The sequence below is a fragment of the Prunus avium genome, chromosome 8 (assembly GCF_965620075.1).
Source record: "Prunus avium chromosome 8, drPruAviu1.hap1.1, whole genome shotgun sequence".
NCBI classification, from domain to species: Eukaryota; Viridiplantae; Streptophyta; class Magnoliopsida; order Rosales; family Rosaceae; genus Prunus; species Prunus avium.
In genome coordinates, this window is record NC_142291.1 from 33,102,481 (window position 1) to 33,116,587 (window position 14,107).

General features: G+C 39.2%; 3 protein-coding genes and 2 pseudogenes across 5 annotated transcripts; 2 read left to right on the top strand and 3 right to left on the bottom strand.

Annotated features, from left to right (window-relative positions):
• Positions 1 to 828: 828 nt before the first annotated feature.
• On the top strand, positions 829 to 1,314 carry LOC110757268 (pathogenesis-related leaf protein 6-like). Its single transcript, XM_021958846.2, has one exon. It carries the CDS (start codon positions 835 to 837, stop codon positions 1,312 to 1,314), a length of 480 nt encoding a protein of 159 aa, XP_021814538.1. The 5' UTR covers positions 829 to 834.
• Positions 1,315 to 1,905: 591 nt separating this feature from the next.
• Positions 1,906 to 4,345, bottom strand: LOC110757242 (uncharacterized). 3 transcript variants are annotated; one of them, XM_088246261.1, is made up of 6 exons: positions 4,206 to 4,345; positions 4,013 to 4,114; positions 3,589 to 3,661; positions 2,707 to 2,777; positions 2,545 to 2,607; positions 1,906 to 2,424 (listed from the first exon to the last, which is right to left on the bottom strand). In XM_088246261.1, the coding sequence occupies exons 5-6, from the start codon at positions 2,545 to 2,547 to the stop codon at positions 2,080 to 2,082; spliced, it is 348 nt and encodes a 115-aa protein (XP_088102387.1). In that variant the 5' UTR covers positions 2,548 to 2,607; positions 2,707 to 2,777; positions 3,589 to 3,661; positions 4,013 to 4,114; positions 4,206 to 4,345; the 3' UTR covers positions 1,906 to 2,079. The 3 variants fall into 3 exon arrangements, with proteins under 3 accessions (XP_088102387.1, XP_088102386.1, XP_088102388.1); XM_088246260.1 differs by lacking the exon at positions 3,589 to 3,661; XM_088246262.1 differs by lacking the exons at positions 4,013 to 4,114; positions 4,206 to 4,345 and adding an exon at positions 3,764 to 4,004.
• A 1-nt stretch (position 4,346) lies between these two features.
• On the bottom strand, positions 4,347 to 5,713 carry LOC110757240 (putative xyloglucan endotransglucosylase/hydrolase protein 10). Its single transcript, XM_021958813.2, has 4 exons — positions 5,359 to 5,713; positions 5,181 to 5,281; positions 4,887 to 5,080; positions 4,347 to 4,746 (listed from the first exon to the last, which is right to left on the bottom strand). Exons 1-4 carry the CDS (start codon positions 5,546 to 5,548, stop codon positions 4,347 to 4,349), a joined length of 885 nt encoding a protein of 294 aa, XP_021814505.2. The 5' UTR covers positions 5,549 to 5,713.
• A 1,640-nt stretch (positions 5,714 to 7,353) lies between these two features.
• LOC110757239 (uncharacterized) lies at positions 7,354 to 8,679 on the top strand (annotated as a pseudogene).
• A 36-nt stretch (positions 8,680 to 8,715) lies between these two features.
• Positions 8,716 to 10,290, bottom strand: LOC148292585 (uncharacterized; annotated as a pseudogene).
• Positions 10,291 to 14,107: the final 3,817 nt, after the last annotated feature.

Sequence of the window (14,107 nt, forward strand, 5' to 3'; positions counted from 1 at the left end):
ATCATTGAGACTTGAATTTGGGCTTTGTACCAAGGAATATGCACTAGAAACCAACTTCACCAAATACAGTTCACACCGTGCGGACGCCATTGTAAACATGGAGAAAAATAAGGAGGGGTAGTAAAAAATACATGGTGTTCGCATGGTAATAACATCCGGACGTCCGTATAGGAGAAAATCTATATATATATATACAGAGAGCTTAAGTTGAGGGATCCCTCAAATAAGTTATTTGAGGGACACCCTTGTAGGGCCCACTCCATATTGTATTTCACTAATCTAAATCTTTATTTTGTAGATATTCATTCAAAGTTCATCTCTGCAAAAGATCACTTGAATCCGATATCATTTGACCACTCAATTGAGTTATTAAGCTACAAAACCCCCACGAATTCTCTGATTAACATGTGTAAAGATAAAGCAATATATATTGCGATACAGAGTACTTTCAAGTGACGAAATTCAAACTGGAAGTAACACATTCATTCTTTGATTTTTTGTAATGAAGTTGCTTCTTTTAGAAAAATAACAGCATGCAAGTCGTAGTGACCAATGCACCACTTGCTATAGCTATATATATAACACATAGCTGAAGGTGACCGCAAAGTTTTGTGACGCAAGACCAAGGGGGAAGTTTTTGATGACTTTGGTTGCTTTAAATGGTGACATGTATCCTTTTGATAAAATACTTTTCATATTATATTCCCTTAACGGTCCATAAATAATCTGTTATTTAATTGTACTTCTTCCTATAAATAGCCTAAGATTGTCACATTGACAGTACAATCCTCATAAGTTACATAATCATTTGGTACACAGAAAAATCAACACAACATGGCTTTGTGTATTGTACTTCTTTGTCTCGTGTCTCTGGTGCTTCATCCCTCCCATGCCCAAAACTCCCAGCAAGGCTACCTCAATGCACACAACGTGGCACGTAAGCAAGTCGGCGTCCCGAACATCATGTGGGACAGCACCGTCGAGGCCTATGCTCAGAGCTATGCCAACTCAAGAGCTGCAGATTGCAACCTGGTGCATTCAAATGGGACTTATGGTGAGAACTTGGCCAAGGGGAGTGGCTCATTTACAGGCACAGCTGCTGTGAACTTGTGGGTGGCAGAGAAGCCTAACTATAACTACACCTCAAACTCTTGTGTTGGAGGGCAGCGGTGCCTGCATTATACTCAAGTGATTTGGAAAAACTCTGTTAGGCTGGGGTGTGCTAGGGTTCAGTGCACCAATAATAATGGGTGGTGGTTTGTGACTTGCAACTATGACCCTCCTGGCAACTATGTTGGGCAGCGTCCTTATTAATTAAGGAAGCTTAAGCTTAATCCAGATTTGATTAAGCCATTAATGGAATGGATGCCTGCTAATTAATAAGGTGAAATTAAAAAATAAGGTGATATGTGATATAGCTAGGTAATAATTAAACAAAGCCTCCTTTGATAAAATAAGTGATGGTGCACTCCTTGCTTTTGGTCACCAAGGGTATTTTTATGTTTTGGTTCTACTGTAGTGGTTTTACTGCGGCTTTAATCTACATATCTAATGAACCAACTATAATTTGATGCACTGATACAGATTTTGGAGTGCCAATAACAATTCCCTTCTAGTTTCCAACGCTTTTTATTTTTTATTTTGTCAATGTATGTTTATTTTTGTTGTCAATTTGCCAATGCATGTATAGTCCTCAATGAAACAAATAAAATAGGGAGAAAATAATAACGTCCCTCTTGGAATGAGTCTCCCTCTAACGAGACATAATACAAAGTGGACCTCTAAATATTTTTCCTTTGAGTGATCGTAAAGACATATTTACCTTCGGAATTGTCTTCCACTTGGGTAATCTTTTTCTTTTGTTCTAGTGGCAAATAACTAAGAATTCACTCTGCAAATTCGGGTGAAAAGAAATTACGTATTAAATTATACCACAGTTAACAACCTTTTATAGATACTCCCAGAACCGTTCATCATATTCCCTTCGCACAGTATGTAAGTCTTTAGACTTGCCCAACTATTACAATAAATTGATAATTCCTGAAACTCAGAGACACTAGAACTACATCTCACATGATTTCAAGGAAGCTCAACAATTTTTGGCCGCTTTTTGGACCGGCCATTACGAACATCACTCGAATTATCTTTGTCAGACTTGGGTGTTTTGAGTTTGACAGGAGAGGATGTTTTCTTATCCTCAGCATCACTTTCATCCTCTTCATTGCTACTATCATCGTCATCCTCATCACTGCTACTATCATCGTCATCCTCATCACTGCTACTATCGTTGTCACTGCTATCCTGTGACTCCTCTTCACTACTGCTGACGGCCAACGGTATAACAGGCTGATAACCAGAAATCGCAGATTCCGCAGCAGCCACAGCCTCGGGAGTTTGAAGATCAGCAACACCCAGCATTAAATCCTGTCAATTCAGGTCCACCCAAAATAAATTATAAATCCCCTCTGTGTATGTGCATGTGTATGTGTGTATGTGTGTATGTCACAGAGAGAGAGAGAGAGAGAGAGAGAGAGAGAGAGAGACCATTTCAATGACTTGAGATTCATTTCCAGTGAGCGCTTCAATATCATAGTTTTTTGAATTATCCTACATACAAGTAAACGAGTAAACACAAATTACGATTTGAAAAGTATGTTGGAATTGGGATAAACAATCTAGCTAGGGCTGCAGGACCAATATGCCAACCTTTGCATCCTTTTCTAATCTTTCATTAGCTTCTTATATGACTCCCAAGAAGTCCCTTATTTTTCTCAAAACTGCAGACAAGCAATGAAAATGAGCAACATTATCCAAGTTATTTCTAAGAAAACAACACTATGAATAAAACAGAAGCAGAGACAACTGAAGAATCTCAAGTACATGACGAAGTGAAAACTACTGTTTCACCCAACAAAAAAGGGGTAAGGGAAAACAGTTCGAAACATCCATCTCAGTCCAGCCTCAAGTTTCAATGTTACAATGCTCTGTAATCTATTTCAATCTTCTACATTGACATTGTCTGATCATCAATTAAGTTTTTATTTAAACAAAAAAACAAAAGCTTGGGACATATTCTTAAACCCAAATTGCACAAATCCTCTATGGTCTTTTAAAGGTAGAAGTTCTAGAAGGAAACCATATGAGCAACAGTATTACAAGGTAAGGTAATGAACAGGTTGTAGTGGATCAACATGAACACAGATTTCAAGCCCATCTGAAGGAGGGTTTAACACCTAAACAAAGAAGTACTTATGTTTACTGAAAAACATGATTTTTTTTCCTTTTATCTCAATAAAAATTCTTTCCAATAAACCAAACGAGGAAGAAGATAATATCTCAGGGGCTAAGAAAAAGTAGGCAGCACAAAAAAATTATCTCATCTCGTAAAATTAATTGATGAAAATTCAGCACAACATCAAAATGAATGAGACAAATTCAATAACAGGAGACTTAAATCACATCCTTCTAAACCAAACCACTACAACTTAGCCAATCTGCAAGTTTGTAAACAAAATATAAAACATAGGAAATTTCAAAAAGTAGACAGGCTGCATAGATGTTATGCCGAAAACTGATTATAACCAAGACCTCGTATAAGCAATTAAGCACACATCACCCAAATCATAAACCCAGTGGAGGATTAAACATCAACTCGTTGGTCCTGTACAAAGCCAACATAGAAAAAATTTACCAAATAGAAAAAGGAAAGACCTCTACATATGCCGAACACAGCCATAGTGGTATTTTAGATTTTAACTCTTACCACGAATACATAAATCAACTTCCTTTAAATTGAAATGGTCATAGCTTAATCCTACGAACTAGCTCTGAAGAAACGATAAAGCCTTTTGTGACAAATTTGAGAATACTTGAGGATGACCCGATAACATAAATGATCTTTCTACACCTGCATCTCTATTGTACTTGCTTGCAGAATCCACATTCTTAACAAAAACAACAAATAAAAAAGAAGAGCAAAGAAACCAAATTTAAAAGGGGGCAAATCGAGTACCTTGGCTTTTGATAACAGGAACACCGATGGGTTTCCCTTCGGGTTGAGCCTTCTTTGTTTGACAAGCCTGTGAGTTATTTTTACAAACAAGTAGTGTGGATTCTGCAAGAAAATACACGCACAGACAGTGAGCTAATTAGTTTGCACAGAAAGCGAGGGAACCAGAGAGATACAGATGTAGAGAAAGAGATACCAATGGGTGAAGTTAAGGCCTTCTTGTGCTCCAATTGCAGAAGGTCTTTGCTTGTACTTCCCATCTCTCTCTATCGCTAGCGGTAGAGGGTCAAAGGGTAAAATAAAATAAAATGGTTTTTTTGTTTTCTTTAATTTATCATTACTTAGGCAGAGAGCACTCCTTTGGAAGGTTGCCTTGGAACCTCTGTTTATCTTGGCAATAGTCATAAATCATGTGGTGCTTTCTAACCCATTTGAACAACCTTCTCTGTGTTTTTGTTAGGGTGCTGAACTTGTTCTTGTTCCACCAGTTTGTAGGGCTCTCTGCCCTGCAAAACCTTGCATTTCCTTTCCAAACACAGGCATCAATCTTGTAGTTTCTGAATGAAGCTATGAATGGGCCCTTTGACCAATCAGTTTTGTCCTTGCCGCCTCTTGTCGCCCAGCTGTCGCCGTTCCATAGGCTGGTTTTTATGCTCATTGGCTGCCACCTTGGAAATGCTACACCCTTGTCAGCATGGTTTCTGTATACTCTGATTGGAACCCAATCCACCATGAACCTACAAGCAAAAGTACACCAAGTTTCTCCATTAAAATTACTTAGAATCGTGTTTTTTTTTTGTCCATTTTTTAAAGAAGAAAACTTATGTAAGCAAGACTCAGATTAAATACTGATCAGCTAATTTGAAAGATGGCTTACACAATTTGGTGAAGGTGCCATAGTATTGAATAGGTATGGAAGTCCTTTGTTGGATCAAACCACAGATTGACCCTCTCTTCACGGTTGTCCAATCCATCAGCAAAAATGTTTGTTTGAAGGATATATGGTTTGCCTGCCACATTTCCACGGAACTCGAAGTCTACTTCGTCACGATTAGGTTGATCAGATGTCAGCTGCATTAAATTAATTTCCAGTTGATCAAATATATGCTGCTAATACTCAATAATAAGCAACCAAAAAAAAAAGCAGAAGAAGAAAACGGTTTCTGCTTACATAATAGGCCACAACTGTGCCTGCTGAATCACCTGGTACTAGTTTAATTTGCATGTCAATTTGTCCAAACAAAAACATCTGATTTGAAGCAAAACCAGCACCTAGGAAAATGAAAAACAAGTTATCAGAATTCAGAAATATTAAACTTAATTAAAGAAGTTTTGAATTTTGATCATACCTGATTCTTGGTCGAGCTTCATACTCCTTGTCCTGCCATCAGCTGAAGTATTTACATGGCTAGGAGACCATGTCACAAAGAAATCCTTGTTGAAGTCCCCTGTTGAAACAACGGAACCATCTGTAATTCGAATCGATGTCAAAGTAAGAAAAAGCCCAATAAAGATGACAATTCTGTGATTATCACTCATGGTTTAACTCTGGTTTTTATTTTATTTTTAATAGTGTGTTATGGAGGAATATGATAGCAACATGTTAAAGAGAGCTAAATAAAGGTATTGCATGGGAGGGCGGTGGAAAATTAGAACAGAGAACATTCAACCAAAAAAAGAAGAGAGAAAATGTGTGATAGAAGGAAGGAAGGTTTTGTTTAAGCAGGAATATCTTTAGGGGGGAGCAAAGAAATGTTTGGTTGTCAGCATCTTATGAAATATAGTTTTTATGGGTTTTTTATGGTCCCCCTTAGGATGTGATTAAACTGTTAACACATCATAATTTTTTTTTCATTTGGCAGAAATAGTTGACCAAGAAGCTTAGATAACTTGGTGATTAGGCTTTCTAATGAGCTGAGGATACTTATTAGGCTTACTAAATAAGAGCTATATATTTTTCAGTCATGTTAGCAGAAAGTTGAAGAAACAGAGAAACTGACAAGATTTTTTTTTTTTTTTTTCTTCTTTTGTAGCTAGGATGACTTAGTTATTCAAGCATCCCTTTTACACTCCATGAGGTCTTTAAGGATATTCTTTCCCTCTTTTTGTAGAGTTGTGCATGAGTTGGATTTCCTTTTTACTCATGTTTTTTAACTACTAGCAAAGCCTCAAGTCATCAACTGCGCATATTGAATTAATAATGGAACTCATAGAACATAGTTATAAACTTTGTATATACATTTTGAAGAGGTTCCAAATTCGAATCTCCCCGACTCGTTAAATAAAAGTAATTAAGTAAAAATGTTACGGTGTTAATTATGAACATGGCTCTAATGTGATTCTACCTTGCTGCCAAGGTTACAAAATGAAGACATATGGACCAATTATCTTTGACAAGGAGAACATTTGTTAATCATTACCTTTAGGCTTGGTATTACAGAAACGCCAAAAAGAAAAGAGGAAAATCCAGATTTTTAAGCTTACTGTGGCGTTAATCCAACTGCAAATGATTACTAATTGAACTAATTAAATTATTAATCTGCTGCATAACTTACCTACCACTTCTTCCACCCCCAACTAAAGAGAGGAGATGGGTTCTTTGGTAGATGTTGGAAATGTGGCTTTTCCATTATGCTTTACACCGCATATAACACAAATTTAACTTTGGGTTTGGATCGAGGATCTAGGGTCGCAATATATTTAATTTACCATATTACCCTTAATAAATAAATATGTTTATTTCTTAGTATTTGTTAATTAAGGGTATTTTTTGAGTATTTTATTATTTTCTGCCTTTTTTTTTTTTATATATGTAAATTATTGGTACATTTTTCTACGCATGATTTATAAATAAATAAAAATTATTTTACATGATTCCATTCCATTGTAGATTTATAAAGGTCATCAGGCCGCATTTAAAAGAGTGCGGAGAAGGAATGGCCTGATGGCGGTAAAGAAAGCCCAAAAATTATTCTGAGATTGTTATCATCCAGGCCTATTCGGGGGCTGGATTATTTTTTTATCTTTTTATGTTCAGAATTTGGTGGAGGAATTTGAATTTGATGGGTGGTACATGTTGTGGGGCCCACTTACGAATTTCAAGTGTTGCTGGTAGGAGATAGATTAGGAGACAGATTCCCTGATGAATTAGGATTGGAACCAATGCCCTTCCCTGAGATACACGGATTCCCTCATGAATTAGGTTAGCTCACCCCTATATATTGTTCCACATGCACCCTATGACAGCACAAAAGCTCTAGCATCGGCATCCTAGAATTGAAAATTCAACAGTCACTCTTTTGCAAAGCTTGATTTTTCAAATATTGTTAGTCAAACAGAGAGAGATGAGTGAGAGACTATTTTTGGCCTATCAAAATCTGGGTGACTACCTCTCTTTAAGCAGCTGGTTCCCTTGCTTCACGCTCAAGAAACTATTACTTGGACTCAGAGAAAATTCAGATAAGAAGAGAAAGCAATACAAAAACCAAACCAGTAGTTGTTTTGAGTACAGCAGCAGCAGCAGCAGGTGGCAGAGAGTACACGAAGATATCATGGAGATGATTGTACAGCGCTTGAGTTTAAGGGATTGAATTCGCACAGGTCTTGCCTGCAAGTCTTGGAATTCAGTTTGTATGCGAGGACACATCCGCGGTGCTCCAGAAGCGCCCTGGTTAGTTCTTCCTCAGGATCCAAATTGCAAGTACTTGTCCTTTACCAACCTTGCCGGCAGCAAAGTTCACAAGTTGAGGCTGCCTAAGCCAATTCATGGAAGTCGGTTTTATGGCTCTTCAAGAGGTTGGTTAATTATGATCCAAGAAAAAAGACTGAATTCTAAAATGTTTCTGTTCAACCCGGTTTCAGGAGCCTTACGCCAACTTCCACCATTGGAGACAATTCCATCTTTCAAAAAGTTTGTAGAAACAGAATGGGTTCTGTGTAGTACCTGCTTTTTCTTTCGGCACATTGTGCTATCCACCTCAGATATTAATGATTCAGAATGTATGGTGGCAGCAATATTTGATAATTTAAAGGTGTTGGTTATGTGTAGACCTGGAGACAAAACATGGAGTAGCTTCCAGGTATTAGATGAAAATGAACATCATTACCAATTATTGTTTTCTAGTACTGGTAAGTTATACTCCTTGGCTATTAGTAATATTAAGAGTGAGCTCATCCAACCTCGCACCATAAAATTTGGAGATGTGGAAGTGGAATTGATCTTAGTCTATGATAACGAGGAGCAGAATGGAATTGACTTTGAGTATCATAATGACTACAAAATCAGTTTAAATGGGGTATACGAATCATTCTTGTTTGAATCAACCAACAGTGAAGTCTTGGTGATCCATCAAATAAGAGATGTTTTTGAAATTCGCAGAAGCATGGATGATGAGGATGATCAAGAACTGGAACTGGAAGGAGGAAATCATCAAGATGATGATGAGGAAGAACACAACATGCAAGAAGAAAGTGATGACGAGCTCGAGGAGGGCAACACTGACTACAATGATCATGAATATTTAAGGACATCTGGTTTTAAAGTTTACAAGATTGATCCTGAGACTGGTGACTTTCTTAAGGAACAAAGTTTGGGGGATCAAATGTTATTTTTGAGCTCGCACGGTTCCTTCTCTCTTCGGGCGAGCGATTTCATGGAGTTGTCAACTTGATTGGGCTTCGCTTTGAATCACAGATGGGTTGTTTGCATGTACATTAATTAAGGCTATAGGAAATCGAAATTACAGTTTAGCAGTGTACAGTATGAATGAGCAGTACATTACACTCACATGCTAGATGGGTTGTTTGCATGTACATTAAGGCTATGGGTTGTTCTCATATGTTGTAAAGCTTCCATTAGACGGTGAACCCAGGGTGGAGTCAATTGAACCCAGGGACTCTCTCCTATGGTTCTTCCTCTTCTACTGTCTTTCAGCTTTATCCGATTCCTTCAGTCCTTTCGTGTGGTACGATGAGCTCTTTTGGATGCTGCTCATTTCAGAAGGACATGGCTCTCCGATCCAGTTCCAAGAAGAGGGTCTTTCCTGGAAAGTGTGCTCGGTGCTAAATGGTACCGTAGGACTTGCATCCAATTTCTTAGTCAGCGATGGTTGAACCACAGAGATAGCAGGATTTGAGGCTGTGCTCTTCCTTTTGTTTCCGTAAATGAAGGCTGTGGATCCGTAAACCAACGAAGCAATTCCCAGAAAAGTCACGGTGGAAACCTGAGATTCAGTCTCATCAACTGCAAGCTCAACTTCTTCTGGAGTTATAACATCCTCAGATGATGGAATTTGAAGATTCTCAGATGAAGCATCCACTTCTGAGCTTATAGGACTGTGATCTTCGAAATACTCCAGTTCAGCACCTGTACTACTCATTTCAAATTCATGCTGGAGCTCCTGAACTCCAGAAGGTAGAGTGTTAACTTCTTCTGCTAGTGAAATGAATACTATCGCCTCCCTCATGCTTACATTACTTTCTGGCTTGCTGTCTATGTGATCAGTAGCACCAACATTTTGACTCTGCTCGGCTTCTGAACTTTCTAGTTCCACTACAGCAGTCGGGCCCAAATTCCCATAAAGACTTGGCCTTGCATAAGAAACATCTTCAGATGAAGCATCCACTTCTGAGCTAATAGGACTGTGTTTGAAAGACTAGACTTCAGCACCTGCACTACTCATTTCAGATTCATGCTGGAGCTCCTGAACTCCAGAAAGTTGAGTGTTAACTTCTTCTGCTAGTGAAATGAATACCATCGCCTCCCTCATGCTTACATTACTTTCTGGCTCGCTGTCTATGTGATCAGCAGCACCAACATTTTAACTCTGCTCGGCTTCTGAACTTTCTAGTTCCACTACACCAGTCGGGCCCAAATTCCCATAAAGACTTGGTGTTGCATAAGAAACATCTTCAGAGCTTCTAGAGATGGAGATATCCTCAGGTAGATAACTGGTTTTCGGAGCAGATGGATCGGCATCAAAGGGTGCAATGACCAGACTCGACTTGGGACAAGAAAGTGGTGGACTGAAACTCGGGTCAAGATTAACGGAGTCAGATTCCTCAGAGGCATTTACACAAATATGTTCCTCCTCTGGTTCGTTTTTGGAACATAAGACCTCCTTTGAATCAATGTCTTTTTGGGTTTTCGGACTCATGTGCTGTGGATCCTCCAATGTTGGATTCAAAGACGGACTTTTCAAATTGGAGAATGAGACCGATGAATCCCGAACTGGCTCGTTCCTCTCCGCCAAGATTTTCTTTCTTGGAGATGCAGTGACCATTTGTTTACAGTTCTTGTAACCAAACAGAATCATCACGACAACCATAAAAATTCAACTGAAAAAGGAAAATGGGTCGAACCTGAAGGTTGAAGCTCCTCGGATTTCTTGCCCCTCACTCGAAATTTGCTTACGAATTTTGAAAAAAGAAACTAATTCTAAGAACTAAAGAACGAAAAAAAAAAGAAAAAAAAAAGAAAAATTTAAGACGGTAGAAGGGTAAAAAAGAGGGGGCTGAACAACCAAAAAAGAACGAAAACAAGGATCAACAATTTCAGAAGGGTGAGTTTAGGCTTTCTTGGCATTGAAGCTTGAAGCCTCTGACTGCGTCTCTCGGTTCCCCTTTCAAACAATCTACGGCCGCGATGCTCCCTGTTATTGTTAGACCAAGTCCTACTCTGCCTGCGGTTTCAAGAGTTTGTGATCAAGTCAACTTGTTATCCACCAAGAGTTAGTTTCGGTTAAAACTCTTTCAAATAGTTTCTTCCGTGTATATCTTGTTTGTGATTTATGTTGTATTGTTTGAATTTCAAATAGCCTTGTAAATAGGGATTTCATTACTCTTATGTAATCTTGAATGAAGTATAAATACCTGCAGCCCTTACTATTTGAGGTATGCAATTGAGATCACACATCCTGCTTCTCTAAGTCTTTCATGGTATCAGAGTCCTAGCAGTCTAACGACATAGATCCATTTATTTTTATTTTTTTTCTCTTTGCTTCCATGGCCGACTCTAGCAACAGTGACTCCACCCAAACTATCAACACCACTCTCCCAAATTCCACCATGAACCCCTTCTCTTCCTTGACCTCAGTTGTAAACATTAAGCTGGATCGTACCAATTATCCTTTGTGGTTGGCTCAGATCTTACCTGTCCTCAGAAGTCGGGACCTGATGGGTTATGTCAATGGAACCATTGTTTGCCCTCCCCAGCAGCTTTCTGGAAGTACAACTACCAATCCTGCCTACACAACCTGGGTGTAGTATGATCAAATGATACTCAGCTGGATTAATGGCTCTCTCATGCCGTCTGTGCTCTCTGTCGTGGCCAGCAAGCGGACCTCTCGTGCTACTTGGGAGGCTCTCGAGCAACGCTATGCTTCTACGTCCCAGAATCGCATCTTGTTTCTGCGGAATGAACTTATACAAACCAAAAAAGGTGATTTGTCGATTACTGATTATCTTGATAAAATGAATGCTATTTCTGATAACCTTGCCCTAGCTGGAAAATCTGTGGGCGATGATGAACTTGTCCAGATTATCTTGAACAATCTTGGACCTGCTTATGAGATGACAGTGAACGCTGCTTAGGCACGTGATACTCCAATCACGTATCCTACGCTTGAGGCGCTCTTACTGACTACAGAAAGGAGGATGACTGAGCAAGCTGCTCCCCTCGTGGAGGCTGCTCCTGTTAATGCTTTTGTCATTGCCAGAGGTCGTGGTGGACGATTTCGTGGCAACGGACGAGGAATAGTTCCCGCTGGACGTGGTGGTGTTGCTGGAAACCAGCGAGGTGTCAATCCCCGCCCCAATCATTATAACAACAATGTGAGACCTAATTTTGCAAGCAATGGTGAAAGGTTTAATAGTCCAGGTGAAAGGATTACATGCCAGATTTGTGGGAAACCAGGGCATCCTGCTCTAGATTGCTACAATCGAATGAATACTGCGTATGAAGGAAGGGTCCCAGCCAAGAGACTCACTGCCATGGCCACGCCTCCTATTACTCTTAATTGACAAACCAATGGGCAGTGGTTGCTTGATACTGGTGCTAATGCACATGTCACTCCAGATCTTCAGAATTTGGTTAATCCAAAAGAGTATAACGGTAATGAGAATGTTGGTGGAGTAGGTAATGATTCTGGAATTTCTATTTCTCATCTTGGTTCCAATACATTACACACTAACTCTTGCTCCTTTAAATTAAAAGATATCCTAAGATGTCCCTCTGCCTCCACACATATTATTTCTGCTCATAAGTTTACTCTAGACAATCATTGTTATCTACTTATTTTCCCTCATTTTTTCCTTGTAAAGGACCTCAAGACCCGGAAGACGCTTTTCCACGGGAGATGTGAGAATGGCTTATATCCATTTTCAGGTGGCGGTGGACAGTTTAATTACCCTATTTCAGTGTGTGTAGGCATTCGAGTCTCAGCTCAAACATGGCATTCACGTCTTGGTCATCCTACCTCGTCTATTGTCAAGTTTTTAATTTCCAATAAGAAAGTACCAGTTCTTGGTGCTTCCAATGTAACGTTTTGTCAGTCATGTCCCTTAGGAAAGAGTACTAAATTACCTTTCAGTAGTTCAGAGTGATGTTTGGTGTTCTCCAGTTAATTCAGTTGACGGTTTTCGTTATTATGTGTTATTTGTGGATGATTATTCTAGATATTCTTGGGTTTTTCCCATAAAAAATAAATTCGAAGTTTTTGAAATTTTTGTGAAGTTTAAAGCTCAAGTCGAAAATATGTTCAACAGTTCCATCAAAACTCTTCAATGTGATGAAGGTGGTGAATATAAAAGTCATGTCTTTCAAAATTATCTTGCATCTCAAGGCATTTCACAAAGATTTTCGTGTCCCAAACATCCTGAACAAAATGGTATTGCCGAAAGAAAACATCGTCACATTGTTGAAACTAGTATTGTCCTACTTTCTCATTCCCAAATTCCAAATAAATACTGGGTGGATGCTTGTTTAACAGCTACTTATTTAATAAATAGATTGCCAAGTCGTGTCTTGTCCCATAAGTCACCATATGAAAGATTGTTTGCCAAAGTTCCCAAATACGAAACTCTTAAAGTGTTTGGCTGTCTTTGTTTTCCTTGGTTAGTCCCTTATGCACAACATAAACTCCAACCAAAGTCAAAATCATGTGTGTTTTTAGGTTACTCACTGAATCATCAAGGGTATAAATGCTTGGACTTGTCCACGAGACGAATTTTTTTGTCTCGCCATGTCCTATTCGATGAGGACACTTTTCCATTTAAGGAACTCACATCTTCCCTGGACAGCGTTGGAACCACTGGTAGTACTACTTCCCCTGACTTATTATTTACTTTTCCTCTTTTATCTCCATCGCCCCAGGCCAATCCATTATCATACCTGCCACTACAGTCCCTCTCCCAATCAAACACTATAGCATCTGATACTCCTAATCCTACAAATCTGCTCACCACTCCTGCTTTCCCTGATTCTCTAGCCACGACATCCCCAATACCTTCATCTTCACATGAGCAAGAGGCAATACCAGTTCGTGAATTGGACCAATCCATGCCAGCTGATAATCACGGTGCTCCTTCTTCCCATAACAGTCAGCCCCATCTCATAGAATGACTACTCGTTCCCAATCTGGAATTCACAAACGTAATCCTAAATATGCATTGCATGTTAATACTGATCAATCTATTGTTGAACCAACCTGCTTTAGTCAGGCCTTCAAGCAACAGGAATGGAGGAATGCCATGGTTCAAGAGTTCAATGCACTACAGCGCTGTGGTACCTGGAAACTTGTTCCTTATCATCCACAAATGAACTTGTTGCCTAACAAATGGGTTTTCAAGCTTAAACAACGTGCGGATGGCTCAATAGAAAGGTATAAGGCGCGGCTTGTTGCCAACGGATTTCATCAGAAGCCTGGCATTGATTATACAAAAACCTTTAGTCCTGTGGTGAAGCACAGCACCATACGACTTGTTCTCAGTCTTGCGATTTCCAAACGGTGGCCTATCAAACAATTGGATGTACAGAATGCCTTTTTGCATGGTTTTTTGAATGAGGACGTGTATATGAAACAACCTGCTGGCTTTGTTGAT

Coding starts and splice junctions, on each gene's coding strand:
- LOC110757268 (XM_021958846.2), top strand. CDS start 835: ATGGCTTTGTGTATTGTACTTCTTTGTCTCGTGTCTCTGGTGCTTCAT.
- LOC110757240 (XM_021958813.2), bottom strand. CDS start 5,548: ATGAGTGATAATCACAGAATTGTCATCTTTATTGGGCTTTTTCTTACT. Junction 5,282..5,358: donor GAAGCTCGACCAAGAATCAG/GTATGATCAAAA, acceptor TCATTTTCCTAG/GTGCTGGTTTTGCTTCAAAT. Junction 4,747..4,886: donor TGGCACCTTCACCAAATTGT/GTAAGCCATCTT, acceptor TTTTGCTTGTAG/GTTCATGGTGGATTGGGTTC.